We start from the raw sequence: 14,109 nt of genomic DNA on the forward strand, positions 1-14,109 counted from the left end.
CAAGCTGTTTGGGTGAGGTAACAACATATAAGCCGCACCACTCAAACTTTAACTTAGCACAATCAAACATTCTCAACAAAAATTATTATGTTCTTTCAAACAAAGCTTTATTACTTATACAATTATGTATGCCAAATATTGTTTCATTTCTTTCGAGTAGCGTCCTTCTAATCATGGGAACACTCACACACACATAAATTTCCATATTAAAATATTTTCTTAATTTGGATGTACTTTAAGACAACCTAGATATTACTGGCTAGTCCTTGAGTATGCTTACCTTTTAACCCCCTTTACATGGTATTAGAAAATATACAACTCTTATCCTTCCCTAGAACAAAGTATTTTTCTTCCCAAGATATCTTTTGAAATTATTTTAAGGATATAAAAACATATACAATTTTTTTAAGTTAAATACTTTTACAATTTTACTCTAATCTCTTTTCACATATTTAAAATGTAATTATCCATTTAAAAATAAATGGTCAATTAAAATGTAATGTCAACTCATTTAACCTTACGGACTTTCTGCATTCTATGACAAATGCCAGATGTCAAATGTCTATAAATCGTCTATAAACTTAAAATGATTATCCTTAACTAAAACAGCACTAATGTCAGTAATCCCGTAAAATTATCAAGCTAAACTTTGATCTGGAGTCATCATCAATTAACTCTTCTGATGTCTTGCTTCTTAGTTGAAATACTACTATTAATAAATTTCGAATACATATAAGTATAACTAATTACAAATTGAAAAAGGAATAGGAAAACATTAAAAACTTGTTGAGTGCAGTTAACAATAATATATAATAATACATAATATATATATAATACATTTTTAACTTGCTTAGATAAGCTTTTATTCAATTTGGAATGAGTACAACTAACAAAACATACATAAATTTTTTGTTTTTGTTTTTGTTTTTGTTATAGGTATTGCAAAACATTGAACAACATTAAAGAAATAAAGTGTAACACGTGAACCCTTTAGCGTACCAAATCTTCGGGATTGAACATGCCCTGTCAATAAGAAAAGGAAATTAATAATGAAAAATATGTAGAATTTAAATGAAGCTTACACGTGCACGTCGTAAAATAGAGTCCTTGCTGGCATCGTAGGGATGATCTTTTGATGGGATTTCAAGAACAGCTGGTACTGGAGAAGTGTGCGCATCAATGACGTGACGTATGAGTTCGGCATATGTTTGATTTATTAAGATGATGTCAATGTCATCACGCTTCAGGAAACGCTTGAAGCAATCTTCAATTTCGCTGACCGCAGTATCTATAAATGAACCAAAAAAATACAAATATTAAACAAGATCGAGCATTACCGCGAACTGAGCTGTGTTTATAATATTTCTGGAAAAACTTAACTTATACAAATTAATATTACCCTAATTTTATGGACAAGGATTGTCATTATCTGCAATTTCGGCTTTAGTTACTGAGTATGAAAATATTCATATGTTCCCTACAAAATGCATTTAATTCATTTACATGATACTTGGCTCACCACAGATGCTAATTTTATTTACCATAATATTTCATACTAAGAATGAAAATATTTACAGCGTTGTACATGCTATGCTAATATGTATATTGATTATGCACAATGCAGTCTGTACGAGCGCAAATTATTTTGCCTCTAAGCCTAAAAGCTTCAACAAGTATGTACACGCGTGCACACTAACTTGAGAATTGTGAATCAATGTATCTGTTACAACACAATAGTTATTAATAAGGGCGCTGTTTAAGCTTGCATGTTGTATGTACATATATATTAAAATTATGTATAAATGTCTATATATGGACATCCATGTAAGCGATCTTTCATTAAATAAGCTAAATATGAACAAAACATAATCAGAATCTGAATTTAAGCACTGTAGTTCCGACCTTATTTTTGGATATGAAAAAATGCAATTTACCATAAAAATGAATGCAAATTGGCAATTAACTTACTTTTGTCAACTACCATGAAGTTGGGATGACGATTTTTGTTTATTTCTCCAACTCCTCCAAGAAGAAACCCGACACAGGTGTCCTAAAAGGAAGGTTTGTAAGTATTATATGCACTTGTCTATTTATACACATACAAAAAAGTCAGTAGATATGTATAATTTTTAATTGTATTAAGCCAACTTATCAAAATCGATTTTATCTAAATTCTTTTTTTGTAACTAAGGCGTACACGGAAATACGTTTTTGTAAATTTAAAGTATGCAATAAAGAGCTCACCTCATCACCTATGACAGATATTAATTTTCCTTTAATTGCCGAGTGCAAAGCCATTGTATTTCTTTTAGTTAAATTTTACTGAAACAGCCTATAAATTTTTTACTCAAATAAAATGTCAGCTGACGGGAGTCACGAGACGATAACATAAAGACACTAAAATTACCACAATAAATACGTGAATATGGTCGCCCCAATTCGCGCAGCCCTAATTTACATGTATGTTATCCATTAACCAGATTGTGCTATTTATAAAATATATTTTAGGATAGTAGTAGTAGTAGTTATTTGCGAATACGTAGATACAAGTAATCGAATATTTGCAAGCTTTTCAAAATAATGTTTTAAGCTGCTTAAACTAAACTATATTTTTCAAACTATCTTATCGACTTACCAAATCGAATAGTCGATTGTAAAAAATCGATTTTAAGAAACATACTACCATATGCATTTTTTTAATATCGCATCTCTAGTCCGCACATGTTCTAAGAAATGTTTCGAACTGGTGATATATTCAAAACAATTGTTCACGCAAAAAAGGAAGACCGAAATGTCTACCTTAATGTTGCGGATCAAAATCTTCACGGAGCAGTAAGTTCAAGCAAAATTATGAATACAATGTTAAAAGAAATTCTTCCTTAGAGCACAGAGTCGGAGGCACAATCCATTACTTTTCTCCTTTACAAAACTAAGACTCGATCAATCGGCTTACGATTTCTTATTAAATATTTAAACCAATGCCCAAGTCACATTTTGAAAGATAAGGGAAATATTTGGTTAACTATTATAACTAGAACATGTAATAGTAAGGAAGTTGGCTTATATGGAGAACTTATATATGAAGCTGTGGGTAAGTTAAAAAACACGTTCAATATAATCTTATAGGTTCCCAAACTAGATCGATTACATATAAACGTTATATGATATCGATAAGAATAGATAATTTGGTATTAAGAATGTCTTTTATGTTTAAAGATTTATGTTCAAAATATCAGTCATACAAATCTGTCATGAAATATAAAGGTTATTTCAAAATAGTCGTAGGAATTCGAAAAAAACGTTACTCTGGTATGTTAAGCATGCTTAAAATATCACGTTGCTGCCGAGTAGGCACAGTTCCTTGTTGTTTCAATTTATAAAATACTCTTCCAACAAGCATTATGTGTTACACCTCGAAGAAGACTGCCCCTTTTTAAATTATATGTATTCATAATAAGCTTAAATTGTAAGTCAATATAGAAATATAGATTTCCTTCTATGGAAATAATTTTCTGATTTATGAAGAATAATGTAGATTTTAATTTAACATTTTTTTTTGCATATTAAACTAAACATTTTTTATTTATGTAATTTATAAGTGAATAAAATGGAAAACATTTTTTTCGATACCTTTTAGCACTAACTACTGAACCGTTATTTAAAACAAAAATACTAATATAAAGTTTTCTCTAAAACGTTGTCCTGTAAATCAGGTAAAAAATAAAGTACTAACGGGCTACATCAGCAATCTAACTCACTCTCGTTCCTTTCTAAATTATTTTTATAGTATATATTTATTTTTTCTTATTACGGCGACCGATTATGTGGGTCTTTTTCTTCTTGGGTATGGCTCTGCATAGTAAAGGCTCATTCTTAATTTTAATATTTTATAATTATCTTATCCAGAACTCTTCTCTTATGTGTTGTTTTACTTATCACCAAAAACCCATGATAAATTGGAAATAGATTTTTTCTGTAATTGGACTTGAACCAATTTGAAAAAGGAACCCATCCAAATTATTTGTAATAACATATTCATAAAATTCGGAAGTCGAAAATCACTTTGGTTTTACAAATTCAGTAATTAATTAAGTTTTCTTTCAGCTTTACTTGTAGTTCAAATACAAGCAGCCCCTGAAACAGCAAAATCCTTTGGTGCAACTTGTTTAGGAAAGATTTACGAAAGTCTATCATTTTTGAAAAAAGATACAACCCTATGTTGTACGATTGCTGCACTAAAAGCCGTAAAACAATGTTTAAAGTACTACCCTGGACCCAGTAAGTCAGGAAAGGTTAGAGTTACACAATACCTTCTAACATTGGTAGATAGCTGTTACCCTGAAGTTGTTTATGAAAGCGGAAATTGCTGGTTACAATTACAACAAGTACGGGGAAATTCCAACAACACTGGCATCAGTAACGAAAAAGTTGAATGGCAAGATTTCCAACTCGGGTTGCTAGCTAACCTGAACGATTTGTTAAATAATGGATTTCCTAAATACAAAGATAATACCAAGGACTTCAAAAGCCATAAATTGCAATCTTTTAATTTGGAATTAACAGGAGATCCAATTGAAAGAGCAGCTCAAGTTTGCAGACGATTCTGCAATCTAACTGAGTTCCTTAAGATTGCACTAAGGTCTGTGGAATTAAACGCACTTCAAGCTATTTTATTATAATCGAAATTTTTTAACAGCCAACCGTACTCTTCAAAAAAGCTAATATGTCCAAAGAAAATTTTGGACCTAATTCAACATGGTATGGGAGTGAGCTATGGAAACTGTGAGAATATTGATAGCATGTGCTTCGAGAATCTTCTACCTCAAATGCATACTAAATTATTGGAGCTACTAGAAGTTTTGATCAACATGTAAGTAAAAGATATCTTTAAAGCTTGATTTGATGATAGAGAATTAAAGAAACAGTTTTTATATTTAGTTTGTCCGAACTGGTAAACTCTCGGACTTTGTCTAAACGGCAAGTGCTGAAGTTTTCAAGTGTCAATAAAAAATATTAAGGTTAAAACTATTTTCAAATACCAGAGACTTATTTAAACAATTTCAATAATATTCAAGTTAAAAAATATTAAATTTCAGCAAAACTTCTAACAATAATAATAGTATGCTATTTATTATCATAAAATCAGCATACAAAAATTTCGGGGACAGCTACCATTAGATTCCGTTTTTCCTGGCCTCAAACTTGCCCTTGGTTGGCAATTCGCCAATTCGCGCATCATGCATTTTGTAGTACATAATTGCTTAGGCTGTTTTATATGCACTGTAGTACATTAGTTATTTTGGAGACTTCTATATCTAAAATATGGCCTTCATTTGCCAATTAATTACACTTTTCCAAGAACTATTTTCCACTTAGAGAATTTATATTACTATGTATTCTACCTTTGAATATCTAATTCTTACGTCTCTTTTTGGCATATTTTAAATCTGACTAATTTTTCTTTTTGTTTAGCTGCCACACTCACCTCAGACCGCATTTTCGATTGATTTCAAGTATTGTATTGGACTCATTACAAAAAACCATGTGGTCAACACCTGAAGGAATTTCAATCCAGTTGTTGTAAGTATATTTATTTGAATTTGGTGACGAACAGTTATAAATATACATAAAGGACCCTCGTCTGATAGATTTGTCAGACTTTCCCGAAACGCCTATTAAGGGCATGGAAAACCAGATCTAACTGTGTATCGTTTTGTGCACATTCTGTTTTATTTTGAGCACTATCAATGTTTGAGATTTGACCTCCTGTATCGATGAACTACGTTCCTTTGGGGGCATTGCACAGCGAAAACACCCTGTAATTTCCACAGTTTTGTAGCCTAATAAAGTTTAAGAGCACAGTCTTCAGCTCTACAGTTAACAACTTAACATTAAAAACTAAACTATTAACCATATCTATTACTCTACCGAAATTCGCCTCTTGAGTGAGTAGTATGCAAACGGTAGCTCCTGACTCGGCATACTTACTAATTTGAATATTTAAATCCTAACACCGATGTTAGGACATCTGATGAAGCGTCTCTTAATTAGTTTTTTTTTTAACAATGACCATTATTTTTGTTAATAATTTGTATTTTTATCTATTTTAGTAATTTACGAATTCATGTCTATAAAGCAACAACGTCATGGCTCTTAACTTTTGCTGAGGGAAGCGGATGCGATTTAATTGCCGAACGCCTTGTAAAAATTTTACTTGAAGATGTCACAATCCGTCGTAGAGACATATATTTGATGGTAATTATAATTATATATTAAATTGTGTTTTGCTAAAATTTTAAACATTGCAGCCCGTTACTCAGCCAAAAAATAAATGTAAAAGGAAAAATACTGCATCGACAGAAGCACATTTCCAAGGCGAAGCGATAATTAATAAAAACAAAGAAATTCTTTGTAGGCATGCATTACAATGTCTACAAATGGTTTTGGATTCTGTTGGTTATATTTTAAAACCACAACTTCTAAGGGTAAGCATTATATTCGAAAAGAAGAGAGTATACAATGTGACAACGATTTAAATATCTGTCTTGAGTTTTTTAAACCTTCAAAATTTTTATGACTTTTGTGAAACTTTCAATATCAAGTATGAAGGCTGTAGTGAGTGCCCGACTAGGAGATACCCTGAATTGAAGTTGAAAAAGTGGATTTTGTATGTACAATCAATGTGAATCGTTCGAAATTATTTTTAGGTGTTAGACTTTTCCAGTTAATCGTGTTTGTTTGTGTAGTTTTCCAAAACAGAAACCTTTTTTCACATAAATAAACAGGGTTCGCTTACATTATATAGAACCTATTATTTAGTAATTCTTTTGTTTGACATTTTGAATTGTATTATGGTTAATTTATTGAAATTTTTTATAGAATATATTGACCACTCTATTGGAAAACGGCGCTCAAATATATGAGAAACGTGTGTGGAAGGAAAATGTTTATAACGACTGGACTTGCCGCCTGGAGTTGTACAAAACCTTATTCATATTTATCAAATTAAGAAATATGCCCTGCTCTCCCCCTACAGATATAGTTTTGTACATACTTGATGAATCTAGCAAAAAAGATCCAAGCCCTGACATACGAATTTGTTGCAAAAATATGATCGCTTCAGTTGAAAAAATTTTACATCCTCAAAGAGAAACTTTAATTTTCAAAGAAGACCCGCAACACAGTATTTCTACAATACAGCTAAATGAAAACACAGTCTATGAAAGTTCAAAGGAGACTCCAGACTTAGGCAATAATGAAATCATGCAATTACAGAAGAGAGTAGCCAGCAGTGCCCTTCTTCCCATAGACAATTTAAATGAAGAAAATTCAAGTAGGTGTGTATCAAAAAAAATGCGCACGTCCTCCGAAAATAAAAATAATAGGTATGTCGTTATTGAAGAAGAAGATGCTTTGGAAAATCCAGCACATAATAGCTGTGTAATTCTGCAAGAAGCTAATGTAGAGTCTTTGGAAGAAAATCTGGAAGCTCCAGAGATTAATGATCGTGTACGTATTCTAAAAGTCCGTTCAAAAGAGTCTACGCAAGTATCAGACGATATTAAGCACAGCACGCCGGAACCTATTTCAAATGAAGCAAAACCTGGTAAGAGCGATGACGATGATTACATTGCTGAGTTGCAGGCTGCTTTTGTCGACGAGTTAAAATAAAAAAATGCATTATTATAATGAAAACAAATAAATTAATGTAATTATCAAATATAATGAATAAACGATATTAAGTTCAGTTGTTACAAATTTTGAGGATAGTATAAAATTGGTAAGTTAGAAGATTTTTCAGAATTTCCTATCTCTGGAGAATGAACTGATCAGTGATGAAAGATCAGTACTCGCAATATCATTAATTGCAAAACTGAACGTATAACGGACGAGACCCATTTTTCGTGCCTACCGATGTCGCAGTTGCCCATTAATCAGTTTCAAGGATATGAGTTAAGGTGTTCTTCGACATAAATTGATCAACAGAGAAACCTTTGCTCTCATTAAGTTCTCTAGTTGGAGGGAGGCATGATCATTGTGTAAAGGGATGTGGCTCGCCTATATATTTGTTACCGTTGAAATTCACTAAATTGATTATTCCCGTTAGGCAAGCGCGTAACAAGAAGCTTTAAAGTCCATCTTGAATGAATGAAGGTCAACAATGCTCAATTTTTAACATTTCTGGTAACATTTAAATAATTTTCTTGTTATCGTCTTACCGAATATAGTCTTCTTTTACACATACTCCGTCAATCAGCTTTGCTTAGAGCCTTACTAAACTATTTGTTTGGTATCATATTTTATTTTCTTCTTTTTTTATTGGGAAGGAAATGTTTTTGTTCATCTAGTGAAAGTCTACGTATATACTCAGGTGATTACGTACGCTTACTGGCTGAAGGAGTTCAAAATCTATTGATTGTATGAAAAAGGAAGCTATACAGATTGCAAACGTCGAATACTTCATAGTCATAAGTTAAAACCCAGTATACGCTTATAATAATTCTGGCTAATGATAAATGCTCATTATATTACAAGGTTCCAATACATTTTATTAATAAACTAATTAAATACTTAAATGCATAAATAATTACATGTTTTCAGTCTTTTGAAAAACTCTTAATGCATCTACGCATGGACACGATTTAAGGAACTAAAATGTAGAATGTATGTTAAGAGTACTTAAAGATTCAATACATAGATAATATATAATACATATAAGAAACCATTTTACTTTAATCATTGAGACTAAATTTTCCAGACATTTATATATATATATGTATATAGATAAGGTATAAATATAGATAATTATATATATATATATATATATATATATAAAGTAGTTGCCTAAAGACGTGATGTCGCTATTTATGAGAATTACTTTAATGTTTAATAAATTATTGTTTTATTGTTATTGTTAAGACAAATAATCAATATATCGAATTATAAAGATTGATTATATTGAATAACTATATATTCGAGAGCTAAAATTATCTCAAGAGGCTACGAAATGCAATTCAATTGGAGTCTAAAATAATATAATTTAGTGATACAACCATTTCAACCATTATTATTATCATTGATTCAAACTCTATGCTCTAGGTGTCAACAGTAGGGGAAAGCAATTCGCAGGTAATGCTACACTAGCTGGCTTTATCTTAATCGCCTCAAGATCACTGCAATTTATATTATAGTTTTGTAAAATATTGGCTATCAATATGAATCCGAATCCACGCACCAAATTTTGGCCTATGCATGTGCGTTTGCCAATGCTAAAAGGCAAAAAGTGGGGAATATTTTTTTTAAGTTGCAATTTGCCAGTTTCTGGGTCGTTTTTAATATCTTGTTCAGCATATCGATTGTCAATAGATGAATTGTATATTCTTGCTTCCTTCTCGAACTCAATACCTGAATCTGATTCTTCGGAGCACCTTCGCTTGCCGTGAAATATGACTGGTGTTGAGGCGCTGTTCGATTTTTCTTCCAAAAATCTTTCGGGTTGAAATAGATCGGGATCCTTCCAGTACTTCTGGCTCATGTTGAGCATATAGTTATTAATGAAAACAATGGTGCCGCTAGTCACGCCAAAATCTGATATTTGCGTATCTTCGGTGGCTACATGGGGTACTATGGGAGACGATGAGTACCGTAAAACTTCGAATATAGTTGCCATGGTATAGGGCATTTTATCCATATCATGCAAGTTAATACTTCTTTGACTGTTTTTCGATATGCAGTCGACTTCGCATTGAATTTTCTTGCCAATCAGAGGATCCTTGGCGATGTAGGCGAGAGATAGCATGACTAAGTTTCCTACCGCTGAGTGACCTCCAATAAAGTCTTCCAACATGAAAATAATTGTGTTGCGTGACACGTTTTTATTTTCAACAAGACTCTTGAGGAGTGCATCTGTAAAGTCGACATCTGGCTCATCTACATCGATATTGATTTCTCTCCGATTTATAACCCGTTCCAAAATAAATTTCCGAATAGTGGTAGACCAATGGCATATCTTTTGCGTGTGATTAATGTAAAATGGTAAGAGCCATGGCAAAAAATCTAGTGGATAGCCTTGGTTAATTTCCCAAAAAATTTCATCAAAGAACTGCACCACTTGCTCAAACTCCTTGTCTTCATAGTCAAAGCGAATTGAGCACATGTATTGGCTAAACATATTGGCGCATGCCTTAAGTATGAGTGGTTTCAAATCAAAGGGCTTGCCAGGCTCGACGGAGGCTTTCAAATTATCCAGTAAGTTAGTGATTTCACTGCAGCCGATTCGAGACATTTTTGCGAAATATGATGATGACGAGCGTGGCGAGCAGTGTCGTCGGGCTAAATTTCTGCGTTTCTGTTGTAACAGTGACCAGTCGCAAAGGGCAAGAGCTGCAAGAAGATACAAATAGTATTATGAATTTCGACATATAAAATTGGTTTATTAGAGTGTAAAACTAATAATATAAATTTGTATATTACAATTTTGCATTCAGACGAACAGATATCTGCAGGCAAAATCTAACTCCAACTCTTTCAGCGAGTCTATCCTCATTAAAAAATAAAATATTTATTTACAGTTTATTATAAAAACATGGGAAATCTAACGAAACCTGCCGGAAGGTGCCAACGTTTTTGTTAACAAGACGCATTAGAGTTATATCAATTTCTATGCAGAAAACTCCTCTATTCCTATTGGATACCAACTGACAGTCAGTGCAGATAATACCTTGTAATACATAACAAAAATTCCACAAAGAGACACATTATTTTATTTTTTTAATGTTAGTGCAGGAGAAGAAGTAGTGCATGGAAAGTACATGGAAAGTCTTCAATTTTAGATATAAGTTCAAATTTGCAAAAAATGTATATCTGCAAATGGATATCCAAATAATCCTTAAGCCCAAAAAGGACTTCGAATACGTTTTCTACTTGAATCAAAAACAAAAGTTGAAGAGTTTCTGAGATAGACTCGCTTATACAGACAGACGGATGGAACTTAATAGATTCTGTTCAAATATTCGATCCTGTTCAATATGTATACTTTATGGGGTCAGTCACGAAGTAGGTATAAAGTATAAATACTTAGTTTGACTATTCTACATCTTGAAACGTATAAAACTTTCGCAAATAACTGAAGATCAGCATAAATAATCTCCAAAATCGTTTTTAAAATGATTTATATTTTTTCTGTTATTAGTTATTATTTTGGTTAATGTTAATATTCATATTGAATACTTTATTAAAATTTCTAAGAATTTCAAATTTTGATGCTCAATAAAATTTGTAATTAAACAAGTTGAAGAAAATGTTATAAGTTCTTCTTATTCCGGCTTTAGTAACTATGATTACTGATGAGTTTAAAAATACATTACGCTGAGATGGCATAGCTAAAGTAGCCAATAAATTTATTTTTAACAGCGAAGCTTATTCTTTTTTTGCATTATTCCTTTATGCAATTTTACGTTACAGGCATATGAAATTATTGCTCGAATTAAACAGTTAATATATATAGACCTGGCTCTGAGAAGACTGTATTTCATATTCAAGCAATTTTAATATTTAGAATATAAAATCTTAAAGTTGACCTGTATCACAACGGATTGTATAAACATATTCCTAACTTTTCATGCTGTCGGACGTAACGATCTCTTGCATTAACGATCTCTTGCACAAGAGATTCCTTTTTTATTTTCAAAGGTAAAAGAGGAATTGTATACCAAAGGAAAAAAAGAATATAGAGACTACAAAGTAAATTGCCTCTGAAGTCAGTATTACCGTTTAATCTTTCTACATTAAATGATTTTTAAAAGCTTTCTCATCACTTTTTTTTTTGCTTTTATCGCTCTGATAAAATTACAAGTGTTCTACTTTTTCTGCATTAATAGATTACGTAAGGATATTATATTATTGTTAAAAAATACTTACAGTTATTGCGATCACCTCCGAAGAGCTTGTGGTAACGCAGGAATTCTGGTCTCCCACCAAAGAACTTTCCATTCTTATTCAGGACCTCTTTTATTAACTCGAAGTTATTAACGACAAGGCAACGCGTGTGACCTAGTGTTAAAGTGTAAATATCGCCATAGCTTTTTGTCAATGCTCCAAAACCCTGGAACGGATTGTTAAATTGACCAATTATATCTAAGTTTCCGATAATCGGCCAAGGACGTGGACCAGGTGCTTGTAGAAGCTTGCGTTTAACTTTTATCGAATTTGTATTTTCTATGCTGACATTTGCTCTTTTCTGGCAGTTTAGAATGATTATAGCGTAGGATGTGACTATTGCTACTAGTAATATGCCAGTTATAACATAGAACATTAGGAAAAACATGATTTTACTTCTAATACGATGTCTTTGGTTTAATTTCAGTAAAAATTGCTTTTAAACTATTAAATATTTTGTATTTTATTTTAAGCTAAAATAAAAATGCTCCACGATTTTTTTATTTTTATATTTAGCACCAGAAACGAGCAATGTTCTTGCCTCGCGATCGAAGAATATTTGCTTTTCACAGCACTTTCTTTCTTACGTTTTATTCAAGTGCCGAGAAGTCAGAATGCCCGCAAGTACATTCATAAATATGTATGTCCCGTTGTAAATATGTACATACGCTGATTCGAGCGTGTGTGTGTGAGTATTTCCATACAACGGTATGCTATCTGCTGATACAAACCTTTTATATGCATATCTGATAGCTTTGAAGCGCCCAAACATAATCAGAATTGCATGAAAGTTAACGCTTAACACTTATACTGCAACTGTTTGTTTAACAAATTTATAAATACGTACTCATATACAGACATACGCATACACATACATACAGCCTTACGAGAACTTGTAGCTGTATGCATACATCTGTATGCCTATATATAGGTATGTATGTATATTTTAACTTCAGACACATGATTTCATATGCAATCCAAATAAAAACAAATTGAGCCTTAGAGTGGTGCCAAAAATTGGATAAGGCTGGACTTGTTCAAATTTTATTTTTTTTATTTTATTCATTTATTTTGCCTACCAAAATAATAATTTGTTCTGGCAATTTTAGGATTTCGGATTATAATTATAAAATTATTAGATAAAATATGAAAAAAAATAGCAAATGAAATAATGTTAAGAACGAACTGTGATCACTGATCACGCATAGCTGCATATCATGATCATAATATTTGGAGCTCAAGCTTAGGTCAGCAAGAATGTTGCGACGTAAAAAACCGCCGTGTGACATTAAGAGCAAAATACAGATTTTGCACTTTTTGGACATTCTTTCAGCTTTGGTTGTAATTTTGTAAGTTAGTAGTTCAAACCCTTTCCATATTGCGCGCTTACAAATTTGCTCAATACAGTAATTGCTTACTTTGCATACATACGAAGCCAATAATAATTTGAATTAGCGACTCACATAAAATTTATAGAATTTGAATTTTTAAATCAAGATCATTTTATTGTCAAATGGAAATACAGGGAGCTTTCCATCAAAAGCAACCACAAAAAAATGCAAGCGTCATTTAAAGAAATTTAATTACCCTTTAAAAAAATTTTAAATAATATTTTTTTATGTTGAACCAACAAGTGTTTTACTCTTTTAAATAATGCGAAATGTACAATTTTTACATCATACAAAAAAACCAAAAAAAAAAAAAAAAATACAAAAACAAGTTGTCAGAACAGAATTCGCTAGAAGTTTTAAATATTGCAGCGAGCGAGAATCATTATAAGCCATTTAGTAAGCAGCGCAATCAGAATAAAAAAAATTAATCAGAATATAGAGGTTCGTTAAATTCACATTTTTTGATTTGACTAAGAGTCTAAGAGTTTTGTTCTATATAGATGATAACAAGAGCTCAAAAAAAAAAACAAGTACTGTGTTGACGCCAACCGCATTTATATTCATATGTGTGAATTTTTCAAAGCTTTAGGCTTTAGTATTTGAAATGCGTTTTTGGGAAGGGAAAACGGAATCCAAAAACCTTAGTATACAAAATTGTGTATTTATTATGGAAACCCTCTTAATAAATTGGATTTTACTATATTTTGTAGCATTCAAGCTACGCTTAAAAAACAAAGTTAAGTTTTGCAATTTTATTTATTATAAGAAAATAGGATGATTT

At 31.7% G+C, this 14,109-nt stretch overlaps 3 protein-coding genes across 3 annotated transcripts; 1 reads left to right on the plus strand and 2 right to left on the minus strand.

Annotated features, from left to right (window-relative positions):
• Nucleotides 1–923: 923 nt before the first annotated feature.
• LOC111598556 (V-type proton ATPase subunit F 1) lies at nucleotides 924–2,384 on the minus strand. Its single transcript, XM_023313850.2, has 4 exons — nucleotides 2,245–2,384; nucleotides 1,969–2,050; nucleotides 1,083–1,288; nucleotides 924–1,023 (listed from the first exon to the last, which is right to left on the minus strand). Exons 1-4 carry the CDS (start codon nucleotides 2,296–2,298, stop codon nucleotides 991–993), a joined length of 375 nt encoding a protein of 124 aa, XP_023169618.1. The 5' UTR covers nucleotides 2,299–2,384; the 3' UTR covers nucleotides 924–990.
• A 305-nt stretch (nucleotides 2,385–2,689) lies between these two features.
• LOC111598534 (proline-, glutamic acid- and leucine-rich protein 1) lies at nucleotides 2,690–7,696 on the plus strand. The gene is made up of 8 exons (XM_023313822.2): nucleotides 2,690–2,832; nucleotides 2,884–3,091; nucleotides 4,105–4,639; nucleotides 4,697–4,870; nucleotides 5,473–5,580; nucleotides 6,111–6,255; nucleotides 6,309–6,485; nucleotides 6,880–7,696. Exons 1-8 carry the CDS (start codon nucleotides 2,734–2,736, stop codon nucleotides 7,669–7,671), a joined length of 2,238 nt encoding a protein of 745 aa, XP_023169590.2. The 5' UTR covers nucleotides 2,690–2,733; the 3' UTR covers nucleotides 7,672–7,696.
• A 1,290-nt stretch (nucleotides 7,697–8,986) lies between these two features.
• LOC111598537 (cytochrome P450 307a1-like) lies at nucleotides 8,987–12,620 on the minus strand. The gene is made up of 2 exons (XM_023313825.2): nucleotides 11,920–12,620; nucleotides 8,987–10,383 (listed from the first exon to the last, which is right to left on the minus strand). The coding sequence occupies exons 1-2, from the start codon at nucleotides 12,323–12,325 to the stop codon at nucleotides 9,089–9,091; spliced, it is 1,701 nt and encodes a 566-aa protein (XP_023169593.2). The 5' UTR covers nucleotides 12,326–12,620; the 3' UTR covers nucleotides 8,987–9,088.
• Nucleotides 12,621–14,109: the final 1,489 nt, after the last annotated feature.

Source organism: Drosophila hydei, unplaced genomic scaffold, assembly GCF_003285905.1.
Source record: "Drosophila hydei strain 15085-1641.00,03,60 unplaced genomic scaffold, DhydRS2 tig00008139-arrow-pilon, whole genome shotgun sequence".
Taxonomy (NCBI): Eukaryota; Metazoa; Arthropoda; class Insecta; order Diptera; family Drosophilidae; genus Drosophila; species Drosophila hydei.